Genomic DNA, 22,807 nt, shown 5'->3' with positions numbered 1-22,807 from the left:
ACCTGCCCACTAAATATAAAGTATAGAAAAAGAACTGTACAAGCCCTTCTGCCAGTGATAGTATGCTAACCTTTTTAATCTACAACATAAATCTATTGCTTCCTTCGCATATGGCCCTCAATTTTTCTTTCATCCATGTGCCCGTCTAAGGAGCACCAGGCCATTGTCTCCTATACCATCACCAACCTTGTTAGCTCTGGGGGTCTCCCATCCACTGCCACAACCCTCATAGTTCCTACACCCCGCACTTCCCGTTTCTACCTCCTACCCAAGATCCACGAACCTGCCTGTCCAGGTAGACCTATTGTCTCAGCTTGCTTCTGCCCCACTGAACTCATTTCTGCATACCTTGACACTGTCTTATCCCCCCTTGTTCAATCTCTTCCCACCTATGTTTGTGACACTTCTCATGCTTTGAACTTTTTCAATGATTTTAAGTTCCCTGGCCCCCTCCATCTTATTTTCACCATGGACGTCCAGTCCCTATATGCCTCCATCCCCCACCAAGATGGTCTCAAAGCTCTTCGGTTTTCTTTGGAATCCAGACCTAACCAATTCCCCTCTACCACCACTCTCCTCCGTCTAGCGGAATTAGTTCTTACTCTCAATAATTTCTCCTTTGGCTCCTCCCACTTCCTCCAAACCAAGGGTGTAGCCATGGGCACCCGTATGGGTTCCAGTTATGCCTGCCTTTTTGTTGGTTTTGTGGAACAGTCCATGTTCCAAGGCTATACCGGTATCCATTCCCCTCTTTTCCTTTGCTACATCGACGACTTCATTGGCGCTGCCTCCTGCACACATGCTGAGCTCGTCAACTTCATTAACTTTACCTCCAACTTTCACCCTGCCCTCAAATTTACCTGGTCCATTTCTGACACCTCCCTCCCCTTTCTTGACCTTTCTGTCTCCATTTCTGGAGACGGCCTATCTACTGTTATCTACTATAAGCCTACAGACTCTCACAGCTACCTGGACTATTCCTCTTCCCACCCTGTCTCTTGCAAAAAGGCTATCCCCTTCTCACAATTCCTCCATCTCTGCCGCATCTGCTCTCAGGATGAGGCTTTTCTTTCCAGGACGAAGGAGATTCTTCCTTTTTTAAGCAAAGGGGCTTCCCTTCATCCACCATCAACTCTGCTCTCAAATGCATCTCTCCCATTTCCCGCACATCTGCCCTCACCCCATCCACCCACCACCCCAATCGAGATAGGGTTCCCCTTGTCCTTACCTACCACTCCACCAGCCTCCAGGTCCGACATATAATTCTCCGTAACTTCCGCCACCTCCAACGGGATCCCACTACCAAACACATTTTTCCCTTCCCCCCTTTCTGCTTTTTGCAGGGATTGCTCCCTACGCGACCCTTGTCCACTCGTTCCCCCCCCCCACCATCCCTTCCCACCGATCTCCCTCCTGGCACTTATCCTTGTAAACGGAACAAGTGCTACACCTGCCCTAACACTTCCTTTCTCACCACCATTCAGGGCCCCAGACAGTCCTTCCAGGTGAGGCGACACTTCACCTGTGAGTTGGCTGGTGTCATATACTGCGTCCGGTGCTCCCGGTGTGGCCTTTTATATATTGGTGAGACCCGACGCAGACTGGGAGACCATTTCGCGGAACACCTACGCTCTGTCCGCCAGAAAAAGCAGGATCTCCCAGTAGCCACACATTTTAATTACACGTCCCATTCCCATTCTGATAAGTCTATCCATGGCCTCCTCTAATGTCAAGATGAAGCCACACTCAGGTAGGAGGAACAACACCTTACATACTGGCTGGGTAGCCTCCAACCTGATGGCATGAACATTGACTTCTCTAACTTCCGTCAATGCCCCTCCTCCCCTTCTTACCCCATCCCTGACATACTTAGTTGTTTGCCTGTTCTCCATCTCCCTCTGGTGCTCCCCTCGCCCTCCGCTTTCTTTCTCCTGAGGCCTCCCGTCCCATGATCCTTTCCCTTCTCCAGCTCTGTATCACTCGCCAATCACCTTTCCAGCTCTTGGCTTCATCCCACCCCCTCCAGTCTTCTCCTATCATTTTGCTTTTCTCCCTCCCCCCAACTACTTACAAATCTCTTACTATCTTTCCTTTCAGTTAGTCCTGACAAAGGGTCTCGGCCCGAAACGTCGACAGCGCTTCTCCCTATAGATGCTGCCTAGCCTGCTGTGTTCTACCAGCATTTTGTGTGTGTTGTTTATTGGAGCATTAAGTGTTTTCAAAGCTAATATAATATAATATAATATAAAGCTAAGAGAAATCAAGGGTGAAAATGATTGGACTAAAACAAATGGAGTAGAGGCCAAAGACCAGAGGATGCTTGGTCTATTATCAGTTCCTTAATCTTGCTGAGGACCATTAGAGAAACAGTATATGGGGGAAGCAGAAACAGTAATCAGCTGGTATTGTAAGATCCACAAGTCAATTTGCATCAGTCAATGCATCAGTCATTATTTCTGATTGAAGTTGACTGTAGAATCAATGTTGCCAATGAAACACAGGAACATGATTTTCATTCTGCCTTTTCCATGTACACAGAGCAAAGCCATTTTCTCAGGTTGGGAAATGGATGATTTAAGAATCATCAAATTAAAATTGTGTCCAAGTAATAGAGGAGCACACTAGAAGGAACTTCTTTATATCGAATGCTGTTGAATTATGGAATCACTAATGCATGGAAAACTTCATTAGTTTAGCATAACCACTGATGCAGAGGAAGATACAGGGCAGCTCAAACTGTCTTGTTCCTGCACAGGACTAACATGAGAGAGAGTGACAAATGTTTCCTTCCATGCTCTATAACTGTGCAAAAATCCTAATTATGGTCTTGCTGTGGGTAAGTGATACTTCAGCAAGAGTGTGAGAAAATAGTGTGTTTGTCTAAAGTTCAGCTCAGATCCAGCACTATAGTTATTTAGATTTTGGCACTGGCATGCTATCTAGACCTTTTCTTTGTGCTTCTTGTCTATGGTAATGCTGAGCCACCTTTATGGTCATCTGTGTTTAGGATATGATCATCAATGATGATCATAAATCACCATATTCTGCACATCCTGAAAATAGGATGGTTTTTAAAAAAAACAATTAATGCAACTGAAATGCACTTTTAAGTAGTATTTGATCTTTTTAAAATTGACAGATACTATTTAAAACAATGCTGATTTTGTTTACAAAATTCATTAATAGTTTTGAATATTTTATTGTTGCAAGTTAAAAGGAAGTACATATAAATATTTCATCTGCTGTCTTAATTATTGTTAGTCCATTTGTAGTGACACTTATAATGTATTCTATTATAGGAGAAGCCATTGACAAAATCCTTACAAAGGGGAGAAGATCCACAGTTCGATCAGGTAAGTAAAACAAAATTATTGATAAATGTTCAAGTAATGGGTTTTATTAAGGGAGTTTCTCTATTGTTTAAAAACTAATAAATGTGTCATTAAGACACAAGAGACTTCAGATCCTGGAATCTGGATCAACACACAAATGCTGGAGGACCTCGGTCAGGTGGCACCTATGGAAGGAAATGGGCAACATTCCTTGTGTTTCAGTTTGGCCCCAGTAACTTGCTCCATCATAATTGATCATTGACCTGACTTTAATTTTCCTGCTCTATCTCCATACTCCTTGATTCCCTTAGGATACAATAATCTACCATTTCTGGTCTTGACTCTCTGAAATAGAGCATTCTGAACATTAAAAATACACACAAGGAAGAAATTTCTCCTCATGAGTACTTATTCAACTACCATGAGATCATGGTCCAAAGTCTAGAATTTCCAGTCACACTAAGCAATCTTGTCGAATCTTCTCTGAATTTTAAACAAATGTTTAAAGAGGCGAGTAGGGCAACATGAGATGTTAATCAGAGGAAACATAACCAAAAGTGAGAAATAAGTACATCATCTTTCATTTATTCTAGAATATTCTACCCACTTCGCATAATATTTTATGTGGTGCCTTTAACGTTCCTTTCTGAAGGTCGTATAGTGCTTTACTGTTAATAAAGTAATTATTATGTCAGTGTTGTAATATAGGAAACTCAGCAGACAAATTTCCACAGTAAGCTCCAACATGCAACAGTGTAATGGTGGTTAGATAATCTCTTTAGGAAATGTTGGAGAGGTAAATGTTGACCAGAACACCAGGCTTTGTCTCACATCTCCAGCAATCTTGATCTCTGGTGCAGTCTGTGTGGAGTTTGCACATTTTCCTGTGATGCATGTGTTTCCACATATGCTCCTGTTTTATTCCACACCCTTAAAGCAGGCTTCTCTGTTGCAGTGAATTACCACAGGTTAGATGAGTGGTAGCAGAATCAGGAAAATTGATTTACATTTCTGTTTAGAGATACAGCATAGAATCAGCCCGTTCGGCCCACCTGAGCTGCGATGCCTAGCAATACACCAATTTCACCCTAGCCTAATCACAGGGCAATTTACAATAGCCAATTAACTTACTAATCATTACATCTTTAGAGTGTGGGAGGAAACCAGGGCACCCAGAGCAAATACTCACACATGTGGGAAGAACTACATACTTTTTACAGAGGATGCCAGAATTGAATTCTGAACTCTGACACCCTGAGCTGTAATAGCATCGCACTAACTACTGTACTTCTATGTTATAGAAGAAATTACTCAGAATCAGAATCAGGTTTATTATTACCGGCATGTGACATGAAATTTGTTAACTTAACAGCAGCAGTTCAATGCAATACATAATCTAGCAGAGAAAATAATAATAATGAATTAAATAAAAAATAATAAAAAGTAAATCAATTATGTATATTGAATAGATTTTTTAATGTGCAAAAACAGAAACACTGTATATTTTTTTCAAAAGTGAAGTAGTGCCCGAAGATTCAGTGTCCATTTAGAAATCAGATGGCAGAAGGGAAGAAGCTGTTCCTGAATCGCTGAGTGTGTGCCTTCAGACTTCTGTACCTCCTGCCTGATGGTAGCAGTGAGTACAGGGCATGTCCTGGGTGCTGGAAGTCCTTAATAATGGATGCTTCCTTACTGAGACACCGCTCCCTAAAGATGTCCTGGGTACTTTGTAGGCTAGTACCCAAGAGGGAACTGACTAGATTTACAACCTTCTGCAGCTTCTTTCGGTCCTTTGCAGTAGCCCCTCCATACTAGACAGTGATGCAGCCTGTCAGAATGCTCTCCATAGTACAGCTATAGAAGTTTTCGAGTGTATTTGTTAACATGTCAAATCTCTTCAAACTCCTAATGAAGTACAGCCACCGTCTTGCCTCCTTTATAACTGCATCGATATGTTGGGACCAGGTTAGATCCTCGGAGATCTTGACACCCAGGAACTTGAAACTACTCACTCTCTCCACTTCTGATCCCTCTGAGGATTGGTATGTGTTCCTTTATCTTGCCCTTCCTGAAGTCCACAATTAGCTCTTTCGTCTTACTGACGTTGAGAGCCAGTTTGTTGCTGTGGCACCACTCCACTAGTTGGCATATTTCACTCCTATACACCCTCTCGTCACCACCTGAGATTCTACCGACAATGGTTGTAACATCAGCAAATTTATAGATGGTATTTGAGCTGTGCCTAGCCACACAGTCATGTGTATATAGAGAGTAGAGCAGTGGGCTAAGCACATACCCCTGAGGTGCACCAGTGTTGATTGTCAGCGAGGAGGATATGTTACCACCAATCTCTCTTTAAAGACAGTCTAACATCGGCCTCTGAGATGGAGATCACAGGGTAATCAGGTGCAGCAGGGATCTTTACAGCTGTAGTTGAGTTCTCCCTTTCAAAGTGTGCATAGAAGGCGTTGAGTTCATCTGGTAGTGAAGCATCGCTGCCATTCATACTACTGGGTTTTGCTTTGTAGGAAGTAGTGTCTTGCAGACCCTGCCAGAGTTGCCGTGCATCCAATATAGCCTCCAACCTCGTTCGAAATTGTATCTTTGCCCTTGAAATAACCCTCTGCAAATCATACCTGGTTTTCTGGTACAGGCCTGGGTTGCCAGACTTGAATGTCATAGATCTAACCTTCAGCAGACAATGTACCTCCTGGAATGTACAGTAAATATTTGTGGGCACACTCTCATCCACACAGGTTTTCATGAAGTCGGTAACAACTGCAGCATACTAATCTAGGTTTGAAGATGAAACCCTGTTCTTCTCCAAATAATTCTTTGCAGTGTTTAAAGTCTACCTGAGAGAACAGATAAGGCCTCAGTTTAAAGCTTCATATGTGTTGCCACCTGTGAGGCAAGTTTTGATTATGCAATAATCCACAGGTTACAAATAGCAAAGATGTTGTTTCTGAGAAAATGGGCACTCTGGAGGAAATAGAGTGTTGGTAACTTGCTGATCTACTGATTGAGTCAAAGGGACAGTTGTGGACGAGGTGAATTGGAAGGAAAGTGAGACTGAAGTGTTTAATTCACCGCAAATCTGCTTAAGTATAAAGGCTGATAGTAAGAGATGGGAAGAGGTTAAAGAGATAACAAAGGTGGTCATGATGAACCTTTAAAGAACTTCTCAAATGTTGACTGGGACTGCCAGTGTGCTAAGGCATTAGATGGGGCAGAATTTGTTAAGCGAGACTAGGGAGGTTTTTTCTTCAAACAACACATAAATAATTGCAGCTACCTTCTTGGACTCTTTCAGCAGGATGAATAAGTTGCCTGCACTCTGTATTTCCTCCAGAGTAACTATTTCATCACAAACAAGATCTTTATTATTTGTAATTAATGGATTATTGCATTTACAGCAAGGCTTTAACAGAGATTAGCCTCACAGCTGAAAACACCTTGCTATTCCGGAAGCCCTTTCACAAGAAAGTACTGTCTACTATATAGCCCATCAAAAATATCATTAGTGATTTATGTGGCTTCAATCTCATGGTTTTCTCCCTATTCCTTATATCAGAGGGGACAACACTCAACCTCCTTTAGGAATAGAGACTGAGCAAATGACAGAAATGGTAGTGGGAAAGCATTTTGGGAACAGTAATCATAACTCTGTTAGTTTAAAATTAATTATGGAAAATGGTAGGATTTTTCCAGAAGGTAAAGTTCTCAATTGGTGCAAGCAATTTTGATCGCATTTGATATTGGAGTGCACTTGAGAGAAACGGGGGCAAACAGCGGACTTGAGATATTCTTGGCAGATAATGTAATGGGAAATCCTAAGAGATTATTCAAGTATATTAACAGAAGAGAAAATCTGGGAAAGAATAGATCCCATTAAGGATGAGTGTGATTATCTATGTGTGGAGCCACAGGAGATGAGCAAGGACTTAACTGAATACTTCTCATTTGTGTTTACTAAATGAGCCACTGTGAGCTAGTAAATTGGATACAAAATTGGCTTGATGGAAGGAATTCAAAAGTTGTAGTGATGGATTATTTTAAGATTGAAGGACTGAGACCAGTGGTGTACCATAGGGATTGGTGCTGGGTCTTCTGCTGTTTGTTCTATATATTACCAATTTGAAGAAGAATGTAAAACGCATGATTGGTAACCTTGCAGATGGCTGGAAAATCAGGTGGACAGTGAAGAAGGTTGTCTAAGGTAATAATCAGATCTAGATCAAGTGGAAAAAGGTATGCAGATGGAATTTAACAGACAAGTCTGAAGTAATGTACGTTGAGAAGTTAAGCTAGAGTAGGACTTTCACAGTAAATGACAGGGCTCAATCGAGTGTTGTAGGACAGAGAGGCCTAGGGGTACAAGTATATAGTCCCTGAAAGTGGCAACACAGGTAGACAAAGCTGGTCTAGAAAGCATATGGCATGCTTGCCTTCCTCAGATGGGCCACTGAGTACAAGAGTATGGATGTTACGTTATGTCTGTATTTAATGTTAGTGGGACCACAGTTGGAGAGGAGGGGAGTATAAAGATAGAGGGCATAAGGTTTAATTTTAACCTGGATAATGGATACTTGAGAGGCAAGTTTTTCACACAGTGTGTTATTGGTATATGAAATGAGATGTCAGAAGAAGTGGTAGAGGTGGGTACAATTACAATATTTAAAATATATTTGGGCAGGTTCACAGATAGGAAAAGTGTGAAGAAATATGGGCCAAGTGCAAGGAAATGGGACAAGCTCAGGAAGATAACTTGTCAGCATAGATGAGTTGGCCAGAGAGCCTGTTTCCATGCTAAATAACTTTTTGACTGTTTGGAAATCATGCATGATTACAGAAGGGGATTTAAGCCTTTTAGGTTATAAGTTATTGATTGGGTCTGAATTTGAGTAATAAAATGCTAAAAGGGAAGATCTGGCAAAGGGACAAAAAAGAAAAGTATTATGATAGAAAAGCATGGGGAAGCAAAAAGGTAGAACTGATAATGGCTGAAGTACAATACAGGAGCCAAATATATAATCAAATAACACCAAGTAATTCCCATCTACCAACACTCACATTTTATGGATGTAGTGGGCTGGACAAACTGACCCTCCTGGCAGGCATCTAGAGAGGCAGTTCAGGCCCCAAGCTGCCAGTAGACATGAAGCCACGTTTGCACAATGACCGAACAGTCTTCGACAGTCATTAGTTATCTCTATCAGAGAACTACTGAAAAGGATTTAAATAACTAACATAGGGACTATTGAAAAGGATTTAAGTAATTAATCAAATAAAAATACTGAAATATTATTATAACAGGAAAATTTAATATAAAATGTGTTGAAAAGTAACAAATAGTTCAAAATGTTAAATAAAATAAAACATTTTCCTTTTTCCGCGATGTTGTCAATGGAAGATTATTGGTCAAACTTAAAATGTCCAATGGTAGAATAGTTTTCTGTCAAACAGAAGGTTGCTTTTAAAATGTAATTTTATAACTAGATGTATTAAAACTAAAGCAAAAACTAAAACCAAATACTAAAATAATCGTGCATTCTAGGAGCAATCATCAACAAGTATTAACTGCTAATATAATTTATTATTCAGTTTTAAAATACACAGAATATTTTTGGAATGACAATTTTAAAAATCTGTATCAGACTACTATTACATTAAAATCCAAATGGCTGTTTTATCCATTTGAGTCTAGTAGTATAGTAAAATCTTTGATTTAAAACTATAAATCTTATGTGTAGTTAACTGTCAAGAAGCAAACCTTGGTCAGTTTATTTATGTTAGTGTGTGCCAGTAAAAATAGCACAGTGTTTCATTTGAACAGACAAGTGTATTTTCATGCTGCAATTCCAAAGTCAAAATAACCAGACACATGAGTACACTGAAGTGATAGCTACCAACTGTGTGAATTATATTTATAATGAAAGAAAATGAGCTTTCATTGCAATAAGACTATATTTGCACATATATTAAATCTGCTCCAACCATAACACAAAATTGGGATTTATATTGCCACTGGCTTAAAAGCTAATGTGAATAGGGCTTGTAATTCACAGACTGCCTAGACTCTCCTCCCTTCCTGTTATAAGCATGAAACTCTTGTAGGGTCCACCCTTCCTGCTAAGCCAGTTTATCAAAGAATATTTGACACCTAGCAACTTAAAGCAATAGTAGGAAAGATAGCTCAAACTACAATAATTAAAGTAAATTTCAAAAATGATCTTAACTGAAAAGAGTTGTAGGATATAACGGATGTAATATGTGAATTCAAAATTTGATGCATTGTATTAAGACTTGATGTAGATTAGTGAGCCCAGGTGTAATTGACTTTGATCTAAATGTAATTTATTTTGTGCAAAGCTATTAAGGTATTTAACAGTGTATAATCTTTAATCTGTTATACTTTTCTCTCCTAGTTGATCAGTTCAATGAGTTCACTTGCAGAATACTGTCTTCCTTCTGTTCTACGAACATTGTTTGACTGGTATAAAAGACAAAATGGCATGGAAGATGAGTCCCATGAGTATCGACCCAGGACAAGCACAAAATCAAAAGGGTAATTTAGCTTTATTTTGATGATATTTGTATTCACTCAGGTTGTCTTATGGTGTTCATTCTCCTATTTCTTGTTTAGGAACTTAGTCATAAAATGTTTGGATTGTTTACTGAATCAAAGTTACCGATTTGAAAGGAAGGTCAGTGTCACGCATTTGAGGATAAAACTATGTAGACAGGAAGTGCCTTGGCTACTCTTTAATTGCATTGAAACACCATTATTTGTCACTCTGATTTTTTTTAATGGAACTCATAAAGATCACTAACTTCAGAATGGTGTTATCAGGGTTTCTCGTATAGTGTACGAATGTTGCACTTCGAGAAAACCTGCAATGGCTATATGCACTGTACCTTCTCCAGTAGTCTCAGGAAAAGATAAAGTCTTCTCACCTTGGATATAGAGCAGGTGTTTTCCAACTGCTCCATATTTGCATTCTTAAAGTATCAAAAAGTGGTTCAAGCATTGTGTTAATTACTTTCAAAGTATGTCTCTGCTGCTATGTATATTAATTTTATGCTAATTCACATAATAAATTCCCCCTCAGGAAATAATGACATTTAATTTATTTAATCTGATTTGGTGTTATTGGTATTGTACAAAAAAAAACTCCTTGTAAAACTCCATTCCTGATTTAAATAGTACCATGATGTACTTGATGTCCATCTGAACAGGCAGATTTGAATCTTTAATACCTTTAATAAATCAATATGCGTTGACGACGGTGTTATTAGATAATTCATTTAATCACAAAATGGTTCTAACTTTTGTCGTTTCAGAGATGAACAACAAAGGGATTATCTCCTGGAGAGAAGGGATCTAGCAATTGATTTTATTTTTTCTTTAGTATTAATTGATGTTTTAAAACAAGTAAGCGACAATTTCCTATTTTGTGCTGTATTTTATCTGTTCACGTGTCTAGAATTGCCTTACTTTCCAATATGGGTTACATCCAAAATTTACATGTTAACTATAAATTGCCTTCCTTAAAATGACTCTGATTTTGTTACAGTCGTTGAAGTTGTAATTCAAAAGCGTTATGCTTACCTAATTCATTATTATCCAGTTACTTAATTCCTTTGAATACTGTGTTTCAGCATTGGATTACAGAAACTAGAAAAACTCTTTTGCATGTAGGAAGAGAATTCCCATAGCAAAACGTATGTGACAGTGATTGGAATAATATCAACCATAGAAATTTTGACTTGCATCAACAAAGTGTGAACTAGATAGAGCATATAAACCATTTGTAGCCTGAAATTCAGCCACTGGGCTCACTGAGGATAGTCTTGATGAAGTGCAGGCTGCATAGAAATTGCTTCTCAGGAAAGTCACATTTGCAAGACCCATACCAAATATTTGCTACCATTTAACTCAATTGAGAAGTTGTATGTCCCAAATAGGGACTTGTCTCCTCAGGTTTTTGAAGAGCTTTTGAGCTGTAACAGATCATTTGGGAGAAGCTGATCTCAGAGGCAGGATATGTTGCCAGTTGGTCAGGAAATTTCAGTTAATTTTAGTGGCATTCTGGAAGATCAGAAGTTCTCTTACTGAACCAGCACTGTGAAGAGAGGGAAAAAAATCACCCTTTTTGTAAGGCCATGAATAAGCTGCTCAGCATTTGGTGTAGCTAAGCCCAAAAGGGAATTTCTGCAATTTATAATAAGAAAAACTATGAATCCCAAAACCTCTGTAGAAAACTAATTTACATATTTAAACAGTTTTCCAGTGGCTTTCATTTGAAGGGCTGAGTTTTCATTTCAAGACCTTCCAAAAAATTAAACTTAAAACTTTAAAGAGAATTAAAGGAGTTATGCCCAATTTGTCTTGCAAATTAACAGTTTTCCAGGCTGGAAGTAGATAAGTGGAAAAGCATTACATTGTGTTCTGTTTAACTAAATTAAACTGCATTTCTTTTCTCTTTCAGATTTCACTTCATCCTGTACCAGACAACCTGGTCCATGAAGTTATTAATTTAGCATTCAAGCACTTTAAATATAAAGAGGGGTAAAATGCATGCATTTCCATCATTAATTTAATTCTCATTTTAAAATATGTTTCTTGTTGACCTTAAATTATTCTCTTATTTATTTAGTTACCTCGGTCCTAACACTGGAAATATGCATATAATAGCTGATTTATATGCAGAAGTAATTGGTGTTCTGGCACAATCAAAGTGAGTGCAGCATTACTTTTTATAGTGAATGATACATTTTGATTACACCATTCTTGGAAAAATATTATTCACATGTGTTATCAAGAATATTAGAGCAAAGTAACTGCAATGCCCTCTCCAAATTTGATTATAAACCTTTCTTCAGAGCTTGCTATCACTCTACTACTAGTCTGTCTCTACTGGAGGTGCAGTATAGAAACCAAAGCTAATTTTAGTTCTCATTTGGCACATGGGAGGAGCAGCTGCCAATCTAGCATGGGATCAGAGATCTAACGAAGTTTATCTGCCTCTCCTTACTGGAGTCCTGCCATTTAGCTGGCCAACAATTTCCAGTAGAATATGACAGCTGCTTGATGAAAATTGGATGGCAAGGGATATTTTTTTTCTTCATTGCAGGAGGTTTTAAGTATAGGAGAAGAATAACAGTACAATTATGCAACGCTTTGGCAAGACTGTACCTGTATTAATATGTTCAATTTTGTTTGCATCATTGACGGAAACGTGCTGAATACTTGTCATTGGGGAGTTCAGCATATTCAGTAGACAAATTCGGCCTATCTGAACTGCCTTAGAAGCATTAAAATAGATGTTATTAAAATATATAAAGTTCTGACAGGGGTCAGGAACTTGAAGTTGTTGACCAGAGGTCATAGTTTTAGGATATGAGATTAGACATTTAAGACTGAGATGAGAGAAGTTTTTCAATTTAGAGGACGATATCCTTGTAGAATTATTTATCATGGAAGCTGATGAATATAACTAAGGCAATGGACTACTAGACATATAGTATATTCACAGGATATGTTGAGAGATTTAGAATATGATTGAGATAGAGGGTGGGTCATGATTGTATTGAATTGGAGAAGCTCAAAGGGCCAGATAGCCCGCTGCTGCTTTTTCGACATTTATGTATTGATCAGATTATCTCATTTCAGTACATTATCTCATTTCAGTAATCATTTCAGATTATCTCAGTTTATTTCAGTACAATTAATAATTTTTATACTTTTCACCAGCATTTTAAAGCCTCAACCATAAATTAGTGTGAGTTCTAGAAACTAATTTCGTCATTTGATCCTTTTGAATCATGGTATTGTGGTCTGATTTTAATTTGACGTAATGATTACAATTAAATCAGCCTGAGCTGCAGGTAGGTTTATGAAGTATTCCTATAATCTGTACCTTCCATTGCAAAACAGAAAATTAATAATGTACGTCACCTTGTAGGTTTCCAGCTGTGAAAAAGAAATTTATGTCGGAACTTAAAGAACTACGTCAGAAAGAACAGAGCCCACATGTAGTTCAAAGCAGTATTAGCCTTATAATGGGCATGAAATTCTTTCGAATTAAGATGTACCCTGTGGAAGACTTTGAAGCCTCTTTTCAATTTATGCAGGTAATTAACTTAGATATTGAAGCTGGTTTGTCTGTATTAAATATGCAGTCATATTTTAGTAATATATGTAAAATAATATATAATACCATCAAAGAGGGAGGAGTGGAACTCTAATTCCATTGTGTAACTGCAATAAGCAATTAATTGGCAGGACAAGTCAATTTTTTAACCTCAATGATATATCATGAGCATATATTTTGGCTGGTGGGCAACATTTTGGGATTCAGGCAGAAGAGTTTCTGGAGAATCTTGTGCTCAAATAGTAGGAAAGAACTAACATGCATTTGTCCAGGCTTTTTACATGTGATTTGGAGGTGCTATCTGAAAGAACTTGTGAAATAAATTGAATGTTCTCCTCTCCTATAACAGACATTCACCATAACAGGCAAAACTGTAGGCCAGACTTGAGATCATAGTTTGAGATTAAAAGCAGTACTACATCACAAAAAGATACAAATGCTGGAAAGCCAGGCTCTACCCCACTGTTGTAAAACTATTAAATGGTTCTCTGGTGTGATAAGATGGGCCTTGACCTCACAATCTACCTCATTGTGATCTTGCACTTTATTGTCTACCTACTCTGCACTTCCTCTGCAGCTGTCAGTTTATTCTGCATTGTTATTTTACTTTGGTTTTCCTCAATGCCATTATGAACAGTATGCAAGACGTTTTTCACTTTATCTCAGTACATATGACAATAATAAATCACTTTCAATTCCAAAATGCATGTTTGAAGAAAAACATCCAGGCAATGGGATGGAAAGGTAAATCAGGCAAGCCGTAAAACCTTGTTAGCAGTTCATAGTGGGTTAATTTCACCATGAGGAAAACCATTGTTATTTCACCCCTTGTTACTATTGACTAATAATTATTAAAATACAAGCTAGGCGTTTTAAGGAAATAGCCTCTCATATTTATTTTAAGCAGATGTCAATAGCTTCCATTAAAGGTATGAGCCCTAGTAGTTTTATTTCTGTGCATCTTCACTGGGTTGATGAGCAAACAAAAGGAAATTTTCCTGACCACTTCCAGAGGTGATTCACTTGAACGTGGCAGATGATTCTTCAGCATCTGTCATGCGGATAATAATATCTTAGATTGTGGAGTACATGTTTTGATCAGTAGCAATGAGAATTGGAGTTATTTGGGGTAATCAATGATTTTTATTACAACTGACAAATAAACCTGTAAGTTTCTGAGAGACACAGGAGCCTATTGGCTAGTTTGTTATATGACAAAGGGCCTAGGTATACTGAAAAGAGTAGTGTTCCCCTCCTGTACTTTTTTTCTTGCCTTGGCATATTTTTCTACTATTTTCCCACTGCTGCTATGCGGAGATTTCTTTTCCCAGCAGTCAGAATAGAACGATGTGGCGAGTGAACCTTGCATAGAAATTCCAGCCGATGTACTGTTTTAGCATGTACAGATTTTTGTGTATTTGTGGCCAGTTTTCTATGTTTTGGAGAGATTGGATTTGATGCAAAAAGTTGGGCCCAGCATATTTAGTTAACCAGCAGAAAAAATCTTAGATACAGGACCTAAATCTCTTAAGTTTTGCTTTTCTTATTTTCTGGTTTATATAGTTTTGCAGTTAAAGTTAAAAAATGTCAAACTACTAACAAACAAATCTGTGATTTATTTGGTTAAGCAACAGTACTCTTATTTTTAATTTTGTTTCTTTCCTTAGGAATGTGCACAGTATTTTTTGGAAGTTAAGGACAAAGATATTAGGCATGCACTGGCTGGGCTTTTTGTGGAAATATTATTTCCAGTAGCTGCAGTGAGTATCATAAATCACTTGTATAATAAATGCTAAATGAGTTGTACATCATGTAAATTACATTATTTTTCATGTTTTTTAAGACCGTTAAAAATGAAGTAAATGTACCTTGTCTTCGAAACTTTGTGGAGAGCCTCTATGACACAACATTGGAATTGTCAGCACGGAAAAAGCATTCTCTGGTATGTATACACCTGTTTATATTGATACAGAATGTTCAAATATTTATCCTTTAGGAACTTGGTAATAGATTGCTGTTACACAAGAGCATAAGAAAGTAGGAACAGGAGTAGGCCACCCAATCTCTCAGACCTACCGTGTCATTCAATATGATCACAGCCAATCTACCCAGGCCTCAACTTTTGTTCTGTGCCAGATCCCTAGAGACCTCAAAGCATTGATCTTTCAAAAATTTACTTAAGTACTTACAAAACTTTTCAGAGATTCACTATCCTCTTGAGAAGAACATTGTAAATTTACAGTTTTAACTGATGGTCTCCTTTTCTTGAAACTGTGTCACCTCATTTGAGTCTCTCTCACAAGTAAGAACATCTACCCTTAGAACTTGTATGTTACAATAGGATTTCCATAATTGTTCTGAACTCCAAAGAATTCAGGAAATAGCCGAAGGACTTAACATAATGAATTTCTAATGGACCATCTCCATGCTACTGTATCCTTTTTTAGGACTAAAACTGTATGTGGTAGTCCAGTGTGGCCTCACCAAAATCCTATACAATTGTAACAAAATTGTAATAGTTCTAAATTATGTATATTAAAGGTCAACATGCCTTTGTTGTCTGAAGAACCTGTTACACCTGCCTGCTAACAAGAACACTGTCGATAGTTTTAGAGTTTGAGAGTTTTAATCTTATCTCTGTTATCTGGAATGTATGGGATATTAGAGTATCTCAAGGATCTCGTAACATGAAAAAGAAACACCGAAGTGTCCATTATCTTGAAGAATATGTGTAATGTAAAGTACGTGCTGAAGGGTTTTGCTTTTGCTAACATTGTAATAATTTGTAATGATTTCAGGTGAATTAAAATAAACAAAACAATATAATGTAACAAAACAATATAATGTTACAAAACAAAAGTTAAATGAAATGACTATGCTCACCACATTCCCTGCATTATTAAGTGATAAGCATGAGAGACCTGTCACTGCAAACTGAATTTATCTTCTTTCAGATTTTGACACCTAAACCTCCAATATTTGCTGTCGTTACTCTGAAACTGGCAGCAATTTTACAAGAGAGAAGACAAGTTAGTTTTAAAGTACAGCAACTATGAAGAGAGGGATGGGTGGGACGTAAGTGAAAAAGTGATTGGGTAAAGTTACAGTTAGCGTGGGAATTATCTGTGGTGATCAGAGAGAGAGAGGAAAAAAAAGAAAAAAAAACAAGTAAGTGCATGCAAAGAAAGAAGCATGAGATTGTGAAATGCAGAGCTGTAGGACGTGCTACACCAATGGAGAGAGAAAAAAAGAAGTCCTGATGAAGGGTCTTAGCTCCAAATATCAACAGTTCATTCATTTCATAGACGCTGTTTGATCTGCTGAGTTCCTCCAACAGCTTACGTTGTGTTTCTCTGGATTACCAGCATCTGCAGGATCTCTTGTGTTTATGAAGAGAAGTAGTCAGTTCTGATACAGAGAGTATAAATTTTAAAAATTGAGTTTTTGTCAAATTTGTTAGCTAGTCTAGAAGGTTGTGGCATGCTGAGATGGAAACTGAGGCACTGTTCCTTAATCTTGATTTGGGCGTTGTTATAACAGTGCTGCGTGCTATAGAACGATGGATAGAGTGGGAGCAGGATAAAGAATTAAAGTAGCAGGTAACAAGAAGATCTGAGTCTTCCTTTAGGTGGCACCTAATCTATATTTAATTTGTCCAATATAGAGGCAATGACATAGTGAAGGATGAATGCAATATGCTAGAATGGATGATGTGTCAGTGAGTCACTGCTTTACTTGGAAGTACAAATTAAAGGACAGCTGCACTTGCATGGGGACTGCAGGAACTGTAACACCTGTCCTTCCCATAATCCAGGAACCCAGACTAACTGTCTAATTACAGAGAATTGATCAACCTAGCCATGGCCAAAATCTGACAAGAAATAGGAAAAGTCAAATGCTTTGCCAGAAATCGAAAATATAAGCAGAGATTAAACACTAGGTTGAGCAGTAATTGTACACAAAATGGTAGAGGAACTCAGCAAGTCAGGAAGCATCTACAGAGGGGAATAAACAGTCAATGTTTCGGATGAGACCCCTCATCAGGACTGGAAAAGATGGGGACAGTCACCAGAATAAGTAGGTGGGAGAAGAGGGAGGAAGTTATAGGCTGATGGTCTTTCATGATGGTCAAATTTTTGCATTTTTTGGTCCACTGGAAGCTGTCAGCTGAGTATTTTTATCTAGCAATTTCTGTCACCCTGCTAGATTAACCAACCAAAAGCACATTGTCTTTTATGAGTCCCTGTTAGAAAACATTTTGGAGAAACTAAATTCTCAGATTATGAAAAGTGTATTCTCCCTCCCTCACCTCCTCTCCCCCCTCTCTCTCCACCCTCTCTCTGCCCCCTCCCCCTCCCTCTCACCCCTCCCCCCTCTCTCCTCCCTCTCTCCCCCTCTCTCTCTCCCCTCTCTCTCCCCCCCCCAAATTAAACACACACATAAAATGATGTCTCATGTTTTATTTGTTTATTCCATAGGCACTGTTCCCTTTGGTCACTTGCCTTCTCTGTGTCAGCCAGAAGCAATTCTTTCTTATTCGATGGCATATCTTCCTGAACAACTGTTTGTCCAATCTCAAAGTTAGTAAAATGGTTCTAAACAATTATCTTGAATGTGTTCATGTAGTGATTGTAAGGATAGAATTTTTTTACACTTCCTTTGTAATGTGTGGCCATTAAGTCTCATGCACTTATAATGAAGAGTCAGTGCAATTCTGAACAAATTGAACAACGGAAATCATGGCCCTGTTATAGACAAGACTAGAACAATATCGTTTTGGCCACATGCACTAACTTCATTACAAAATACTAAAGTACTGTATATGTAATGTACTGTAGTTTATAAACTCTGCAGTTGCCTATTTCCACAGGGACCTGGAATCCTATTTGCATTTAACTAACCTTGGTGCAACTTCTAGGTGTTTGCCTAACAACTGCAACTGGTATTTGATTATTATAGTGGTTACTAAGAGTATGGAGTCTCAGAGGAAGATGAGATGCCTCAGTTTGCCTTGGTTATTCAGATTGGTTTAATTTCCAGGTTTCTAGACCCACCTATATATGTGTTTCTTTAGTCCTGAAGCTCAATGTTTTTACTGTGTTGCATGTAATTTTATCAGATAATGTATAATTGTGACACAGTAAAATATGCAGAACTGTTGAAAAATTTATTAAATTCCTCATTGTTAATACAAAATACATTGTTTTAAAATAGAGCATTTTATTTGGTAAATAGTTAAATTATCTGCCTTATACAATGCTCAGCCATATATACCGCTCAGTCATATATACCATGAAGTTCAAAACTTATTTCGGAATCAATATTTTATTACAACAGAACATGTAGACTTAATATTAATTATTAACTTCTTTTGTAGAATAAAGATCCCAAAATGGCTCGTGTTGCACTGGAATCATTGTACAGACTATTGTGGGTCTACATGATCAGGATCAAATGTGAAAGCAATAATGTGACACAGAGGTAATAGAATTCTGCTGTATTAAAATAGTATGATCAGCATGCCGCCTTTTGAAAAACCTGTATATACCATATATATATTTGCCCTACCCCCCTATTTCTACCCTTTGAGATCTGAGATCTGACAGTCTGGTTTGGTCAAATGTTTGTTTTGCACTTCATACGAGTCTGCATTTCAATAACTTCACTTTTTAACCAAGCGAATTATGTAAACATTGACTATTCCCACTATTAATTTTAACATAAGCATGAATAATAAAAATGTTCTTATGATTTAAAAAAACTGAAGAATCACTTATTATGTTCACATTACTGTAAAAACCTAAGGAAAGGGAAAAATGATAATGTACTGCTTTTAAGAACCTGAGATCATTGGATATACCTGTAATATTACATTTTTGCACAATCAAATCAAAATACTCTTTTTAAGGATAATTTGTACTAATAATTAGCATACAGATTTTGAGTGCTGGATTGGTAGGTTTTCTGAACTGTTGGATGTTACTCCTATTAATACAGCAGCATGTTACACAGTGGAAAAATAAATTTTACAGTGAGTTTCAGAATCAGGTTTAATATCACAGGCGTATGTCATGAAATGTGTTGTTATGTGGCAGCAGGGCATTGCAATACATAATAATAAAAACTAAATTATGATAACAAGTTATATATATTTTAAAAGTTCAATTAAAGAAATAGTGCAAAAAGAGAAAAAAAGTAGTCCATTCAGAAACCTGATGACAGAGGGGAAGACACTATTCCTGAGTCATTGAGTGTGTACATTCAGGCTCCTGTACCTCCTCCTTGATGGTAGCAATGAGAAGTGGCCATGTCCTGGGTATTAAGGGAAGGGGAGTGCTTATTAATGATGGACATTGCCTCTTTAAGACATCACTCCTGGATGCTGAGGAAGCTAGTGTCCATGGTGGAGCTGATTGAATTTACAACTTCCTGCCGCATTCTTCTGCAGTGCCCCTCCCCACCATACCAGATGGTGATGCTGCCGGTTAGAATGTAGTACATCTGTAGGAACTTGCAAATGTCTTTGGTGACATGCCAAATCTCCTCAAGCTCCTAATGAGATATTGACACCCATAAATTTGAAATTACACACCTTTTCCACTTCTGATCCCACAATGAAGACTAGTGTATGTTCCCTCATCTTATCCTTTCTAAAGTCCACAATTAGTTTGGTCTTACTGATGTTGAGTGCAAGGAATTGCTGCAACACCACTCAGTCAGTTGATCTATCTCCTGTACACCTTCTCGTCACCATCTGAAATTCTGCCAATAATAGTTGTCAGCAAGTTTATAGATAACATTTGAGTTGTACCTAGCCACACAGTCATGGGTGTGGGGAGAGTAGAGCAGTGTGCTATGCACAAATCCTTGAGGTGTGGCAGTGTTGATTACCATCGAGGTAGAGATGGTATTTCCAATCCACGTAGACTGGTCTTTCGGTGAGGAAGGCAAAGATCCAGTTGCAGAGGAAGGTACAGAGGCCCTGGTTTTGGAACTTTTTGATCAGAACTGTAGGAATGATTGTGTGAATGCTGAGCTGCAGTCAGTAAGCAGCAGCTTGTTGTAAGTACTAGTATTGTGCAGGTGATCCAAGAGCCAATGAGATCATGTTCTACTGTAGACCTATTGTGATGATAGGCAAATTGCAGTGGTTGCAGGCATGAGATAGTTCCAGCCATAAACAACCTCTCAAAGCACTCCCCTTAGATGTGAGTGCTATTGGACGGTAGTCATTAAAAGAGTACATTCTGCTCTTCTGTGCACTGCACTGTTGCCCTTTTGAAGCAGTTGGGGACTTCCGTCTCTAGCACTGCACTGTTGCTCTTTGTTGCCCTTTTGAAGCAGGTGGGGACTTCTGTCTCTCGCAATGAGAGAGTGAAAATGTCTTTGAACACACCCGACAGTTGGTTTAAAGCCTTACTAGGTACACCATCAGGGGCCTGTCACCTTGCAAGGGATCTCCCTCTTGCAAGACATTCTGACGTCAACCTCCCAGACAATGGTCACAAGGTTACCAGATGCTGCAGGTGTCCTCATACCTGTAGTTTTATTCTCCCTTTCAAAATATGCGTATAAGACATTGAGTTCTTCTGGGAGTGAAGTACTACAGCCACTGACGGTGTTGGATTTCGCTTTATAGGAAGTAATGGCCTGCAAACCCTGCCAGAGTTGATGTGCATCCAATTCTACCTCTGACCTCAACTGGAATTGTTCCTTTGCTTTTGAGATAGCCCTCTGTAAGTCAGGTCTGGCTTTTGTATATAGTTTGGATCACCAGACTTGAATGCCATAGATCTATCCCTCAGCAGACTATGAATCTCTTGGTTCATCCATTGCTTTTGATTCTGGTATGTACAGTATGGTCTTGTAGGCACTCATCCACACAGGCTCTAATGGAATCAATGACAACTGTGGCATATTCATTCAGACTCGAAGATGAATCCATGAATACTGTCTAGTCCACTGACTCAAAGCAGTCCTGTAAGCAGTTCTCTTCCTCCCTTGTCTATACCTTCTTGATCCTCTCTACTAGTACTACTGCAATATTCAGTCTCTGCTTATACTCGGGAATAGAAGTACAGCCAGGTAATCAGACTTTCCATAGTCTAGGTGTGGGATGGCATAGTAAGCAATCTTGATGGTGGTATAACAGTGGTGAAGTGTGTTGGCTCCTCTGGTTTCTCAGGTGATATGTTGGTGGTAGTTATTCACTCAACTTTTTCAAGCTGACCTGTTAAGATCCCCTAAAATGATGGGGAAGACATCAAAGTGCATTGCTTCATGCCTGTTGATTATGTCGCTCAGTTCTTTTAGAGCCTGTTTGACACAGGCCTGAGGTGGAATGTACACTGCTATTAAGATGATGGCTGAAAACCCCTGTAGCAGATAAAATGGACGACACTTGATCCACATCAGGTGAGCAGGACTGCAACAGAACCATTACATTTGTGCACCATGATGTTGCTTGCTGCATTGTCTATGACTGCAGTTGTGAATTTCAGCTGTAGCAGTGTAAATGGGAATAACTGAAGATTTCTATCCAAGCTGCTTGGACAAGTCGCCTTCTTAATGGCATCTTTGAAAGCCATCGGAGTTTAAAGGCAGCCAAGAAACAGACTGCAGCGTGTTTAAAATAAAGTATACGAATGCATCCTGAGTAAGTTTAAAATGAGCATGGAAACCTCTCCCCCGATGAGTTCAAAGGGAGCGTGGGACCCAGTGAATTATAAATAAATATGTAACAAGCCTTAGGGAGTTCAGGAATTGGGGCCCTGCTGACTTCAAAGGGAGCTTGGGAATGTAGCACTGGTGAGTTTAAGGGATAGCAGAAACAGAACTAGGTGAGCCATGTGCTGAACCAATGATATTTACAGTCTGGACAATATAGAAAGACCAAAGATATCTCTATAATTCAGAATATTGCATGATCAGGGAATTACAGAGAGTTAAAACTTGGGTGTGTTGCCAGGTTATGCAGCATCTCCAGATCTATCAAAAATACACCAGGTGTTTAACTAACCATGGAGGTCAACAATATTATGAAAGACCAAATCTTTCAAATGACACCAGTGAACACCTGAGCTACTGCCATTGTCTTTTGGAAATATGCAAACTTTTTCAAGGATCTTGATGCTATTTGAAAACTGTCACTGGCAGTGGGAAGCTTAATGTAAAATTATGACTCTAGTTTCTTCAAATTTTGACTTAACATACCTTTGTACTCACCATTTCTTCGAAGATCCTGCCAGTGTCATAAGATTGTGAAAGATTTGCTATGGTGCTTTTTTTCCTTCACAATGAAAGAAATGCAAATGGCAA

The 22,807-nt window shown here is 38.5% G+C and overlaps 1 protein-coding gene across 3 annotated transcripts in view; it reads left to right on the top strand.

Moving 5' to 3' along the window:
- LOC132391211 (protein furry homolog) overlaps window positions 1–22,807 on the top strand; it is a 260,162-nt gene that overhangs the window by 88,550 nt on the left and 148,805 nt on the right. For all 3 annotated transcript variants that reach the window (XM_059964113.1, XM_059964112.1, XM_059964114.1), the window contains exons 3-12: window positions 3,300–3,353; window positions 9,761–9,900; window positions 10,677–10,767; window positions 11,825–11,904; window positions 11,993–12,073; window positions 13,301–13,469; window positions 15,157–15,249; window positions 15,333–15,431; window positions 17,968–18,069; window positions 18,867–18,970. In XM_059964113.1, coding sequence (XP_059820096.1) covers window positions 3,300–3,353; window positions 9,761–9,900; window positions 10,677–10,767; window positions 11,825–11,904; window positions 11,993–12,073; window positions 13,301–13,469; window positions 15,157–15,249; window positions 15,333–15,431; window positions 17,968–18,069; window positions 18,867–18,970 — 1,013 coding nt within the window. The remainder of the gene's footprint in view (window positions 1–3,299; window positions 3,354–9,760; window positions 9,901–10,676; window positions 10,768–11,824; window positions 11,905–11,992; window positions 12,074–13,300; window positions 13,470–15,156; window positions 15,250–15,332; window positions 15,432–17,967; window positions 18,070–18,866; window positions 18,971–22,807) is intronic.

This window comes from Hypanus sabinus, chromosome 3 (genome assembly GCF_030144855.1).
Source record: "Hypanus sabinus isolate sHypSab1 chromosome 3, sHypSab1.hap1, whole genome shotgun sequence".
In the NCBI taxonomy this organism is placed as follows: Eukaryota; Metazoa; Chordata; class Chondrichthyes; order Myliobatiformes; family Dasyatidae; genus Hypanus; species Hypanus sabinus.
Note: the sequence above shows the minus strand (reverse complement) of the source record. Positions and strands in the feature narration are given on the sequence as shown.